This window comes from Chaetura pelagica, unplaced genomic scaffold (genome assembly GCF_000747805.2).
Source record: "Chaetura pelagica isolate M959 unplaced genomic scaffold, ChaPel_1.0 scaffold117, whole genome shotgun sequence".
Lineage (NCBI taxonomy): Eukaryota > Metazoa > Chordata > Aves > Apodiformes > Apodidae > Chaetura > Chaetura pelagica.
In genome coordinates this window covers 5433948-5438149 of record NW_009954185.1, presented here as the reverse complement: position 1 = coordinate 5438149, position 4202 = coordinate 5433948, and the positions used below count along the sequence as shown (strand labels likewise).

At 43.2% G+C, this 4202-nt stretch overlaps 1 protein-coding gene across 1 annotated transcript in view; it reads left to right on the top strand.

The window, feature by feature from the left end:
* The first annotated feature begins 2127 nt into the window (after positions 1–2127).
* The window catches only part of CMAS (cytidine monophosphate N-acetylneuraminic acid synthetase), an 18379-nt gene continuing 16304 nt past the window's right edge, over positions 2128–4202 (top strand). The window contains exons 1-2 of the mRNA XM_010003015.1: positions 2128–2155; positions 3859–3982. Of these exons, the coding sequence (XP_010001317.1) occupies positions 2128–2155; positions 3859–3982 (152 nt within the window). The remainder of the gene's footprint in view (positions 2156–3858; positions 3983–4202) is intronic.

Sequence of the window (4202 nt, the reverse complement as noted above, 5' to 3'; positions counted from 1 at the left end):
AATGGGTGATTTGCTAGACTAACAGGCCCATTCCTCATTTCCTTTACACTGATTTGCCTCTGGTGTAACTCCATGGATTTCACTGGAGCTATCCATGGTTCAGGGGCAGGAAAGGAGATTTGGGGATCTGAGATTTCCTGGGGATCTGAACTTTCCTGTTGAGGTTTCCACTATGTGCTTCCTTTGATTCTTTCTTACCTGTTTCTGTAGCATTCATTATGTTAGATATACCCCAGAAAAAGACCCTACAATTGGATCCACCTGCACCATTACTTATGGAGCTTTACTGATGTAAACTGAATTGGACTCCATGCACACAAAATTAAATCCTGGCTCCAGCTAGGTCATCAGCAGTTTCACCATTGTTTTTTAAGGCACTTGGCTTTGTCCAACACACCACAAGGCTCTGTTCATGAAGCTTGTGGGTGAGCTTCAGAGAATCACTAGTACATACTTTTCCTGTTTTAAAGCCTACAAAGGCGGTTGAGACCAGTGTGAAAGTCAGAAAGGGCAGCGCAGATCTTCAGACTGGCAATTCAGAAGACGAAAGGCCAGGGTAGGTCTCAAGACTGGCAATTCAGAGGGTGTTAGTTTGAAAGCAGACCCCAGTTGTCATTACTAGTGAAGCTTCCTGTTCAACCATGGCTGATACACATTAATAACACACACTGCATAACAAAACATTTCCCTAATAGTCTAAGTTTCACAATATGCTCTCTGTTAGAAGATTATAACCTTTGGACAGTGATCCCAGTAAGACTTCAGCACAGACCTACTGAATGTCCCCAGTTTTGTCCATTTGATCTTACATGCAGACTTGAATGAATGGACTTCTTTCTTGAGAAAGTACCATGTAGTATTTAGAGCAACTGACTGGTGGCCACAGAGGAAATTCACAGATTGCATTATCCCCAGTGGAATCATATGGCATGGAACATGTTTGGGTTCTTTTTTAATAGATTTATTCCCACTACTTTTACTAGTACACCATTATTTCCTTGAAGTGAACCAGTTTGGCTCTACATGTTCAGAGACAGTTGGGCATGATAGGACTAAGGGCAGGGAGGCTGTATGGTCACAAGACCCTGACCACATTATATGATGTGGGAATGTGTGTTGCACCAGCTAGCAGTGATGAGAGAGTGGAAACCTTTTCCTCCACGCTGGGAAACCTGTGCCTGCAGGCCATTTCATGATTACATAAAACAGGGCACATGTTCAAAAGAAGCAGAAAGCATTACATTCTTTGTTTTGTTCTGCACTGCTCTATTATTAGAATAGCAAATGTTCTTATCTCACCGAATGCTGTTACCCACACAGACCCCTCAGCAGCAAGATGTCAGTACAAACAGGGAAGAAATGAATCAGAATGTATTTAGGTGAGTAATACGTACCCAGTCTAGCTCAGGGCTCAGTTCCATTCTCAGGTGTTTAAATAGCTGGCCGATAAAATCTCAGAACCAGGGAGAATTACAGAGACTAGAAAGCATAAAATGTCCCCTACATTAAAAATGGAGGGAAAGGAAGAGCCTGGGAGCTGTCTGCTATGTCTGCTTTAGCAAGTAGTGTGACACAGGAACAGTTTACATGCTTTGAGACTGAGTTCAGAAATCCAGTCATGATCTGAACTAAAATATTGACGCAGATACATTTGAACTACTAGTCAAACACTTGATTCTAGGGAAAAAAATATAGGATAAATAACCAACAAGTTTTGGCACATAAAAGAAAACAAAGAAATAATAACTTAACTGTCCATAATAGCTTAACTAGAACAAGTCAAATCAGTATAATTTCAGTCTACAAAACCAGGCCTGTGGCTAGAGGAAGATGAAGTAGATACCATATATCTTAAGCTTAGTAAAACTCTCGACAATGTCTCACATAGTTTCACATAAATAAATGAGAGGAATGTGGTTTACATGAAAATATTTTAAGGTAGGGCAGATCTGGTTGCTGTAGGAATAAACACATGATATTGCACTTGGGCAGATGCGGCGAGATACAAAGATAGAAGCTGGAAGTATCTGGCTAAGTAACAGCCCTTGCAGAAACAAATCTTAGGTCATAGTGAACCACTGGCTGAATTATGTCAATATTGTGCAAGAAGAGATAGATTATATAAAGATGTACTTAGATGAGTACAACCTTCAAGGTATGTGATGCAGTAAGCCTTCTGCCTTGCTTACTTGCAATATTCTGTTTAATTTTGATTACTACATTACAAGCAGTTTTGAGGAGAATAACAGCAATAATCAGAAGTCAGAATGATTTGAACAAGGAGGAAGGCTGAACTAATGGGCATGATCCTAAAAGGAAAAGTTAAAGAGTTAAGATGGTGCTTGTTTTCAAATCTGCATATACCTGCTGAAGAAAGATAGGAGATAATCTGTTTTCTAGAACCATTTGGGATAAGACAGGATTTAATGGACTTCTGTTGCAGAAAAGAAGATTCACAAAAGATTAGGAAAAGCTATTAAACAAATCTCTACACTGCCTGCACAGTCAACATTACTAATAGTCTTTCAGACCATGTTAGCTACATGTCTATGAACCATTCCAGCCCTATGAGTGAAAGATGTGCTTTTGATATGAAGAGAAAAAATAAACAAACAGGTTTCAATTATGCACAGACTTAAAAACACACCCTGTAAAAAAGTTCTTACTAGATAAGCACCATATAGATCTACTGTGTATGCCAGGTCTTCTAATATTTCTCTTCACTGTAAGTTGAATCCAGATTTAGCTCCCTGCCTGGGATATTCCTGCACTATGAGAAAGCACTGAACTGAACTATGTAGCTGAAATACTGCTATTGATAAATCACCCAATTTTCACAACAAGATGAAACAAAATTAATGTGCTTTTAACCCACTGTTATTCAACAGGTAGGTGTTTTTGATATTGTCTCTGAAAGAGATTCCACACAGCATATGATTTCTCATTCTTCAGTTGTTAAAGCCTTGTGCATTTCACTTGTAACATAACATGCTGTACAGCTGCCATTGCTGGCTACTTCAAAGGAACTTCTGAGAGAACTGCATAAAATCATATGATTTAATCAGTCCATAAAACCGACCTCAAAAGGACTTCTATATTTCTTCTCAACAAAAGGGACCTTTGTTTTCAGCAGAAGTGCAGCCTGTAGCTGTTGGGTTTGTTCAGAAGGTCAGCAGGTGTTTGCTATTCCTCCTTGTTACAGCTAAGTTTGACAGGTAGGGTCTAGCAAACTAGTTGTGCCAGATTACCAAGTTAGCACTACAGCACTTTTCTCTAGACTCTCCAGGAGATTCCTGCTTGCACAGCGGAGTTGGCAGCTCTCAGCAAGGCCACCAGACTCTGCCGTGAAGGCCATTTTGTTCAGGCACACGTTGTGATGGGCACAGCAACCTCTGCCAAGAAGCGCAGCACTGAACAGGTAGGAACGTAGATGTGACAAAGGCTTGAAACTCTAAAGTTAAAAAAAAATAATAAATTAAATTAAGTGCATGGAAAGTGGCCTGCAGAAAACATAGGGCTTGGTCTGCATAGTGGAAAAGTAAGGCGTCCCTCTCTGCTGCCTTTCTTTCAGCAGATGTCCACTTTTAAAAGCAAAACCTGTGATGACTGTTGTCCTTAAATGCCTCCCTGTGGCTGAGCAGAACTGGGAGCGTTTCCTTCGGCCTGCTGTGCAGCACCTCTTACACGATCCGAGGCTGGAACTGCCCGTGGCACGTCCCAATGACGGGCCGAGATCCCGCACCTCCGGAGTGACCCTGTGATGCTGTTCGGCGGCCTCCACTTCCATTTCCCAAGTGACGTCGAAGAGCACATTCCCTTCCCGCCTGATATGGGTCACGCATTGCTTTATTCATCCAGTTTCCGCAGGTAACGTGGACTTAACTCGCCATCCCCCTTTCCATTTCCCAAGTGACGTCGAAGAGCACATTCCCTTCCCGCCTGATATGGGTCACGCATTGCTTTATTCATCCAGTTTCCGCAGGTAACGTGGACTTAACTCGCCATCCCCCTCAGCAGCCGGCCCTCCCCCCGGGAGCTCCGCTCCCACGTACTCCTTCCCAGGAGCGGGGCGGGACGGCGGAGCCGCGGGGCTCCCTGTGCCCCCGCGGGCTGCGGTGGGACCGCCCTGCCCCCTGCCGGAAACCCTCCCGAGGGAACCCAGCGGAATCCCTGAAGGATTTGGGATGCTGGGGAAGGCGGAG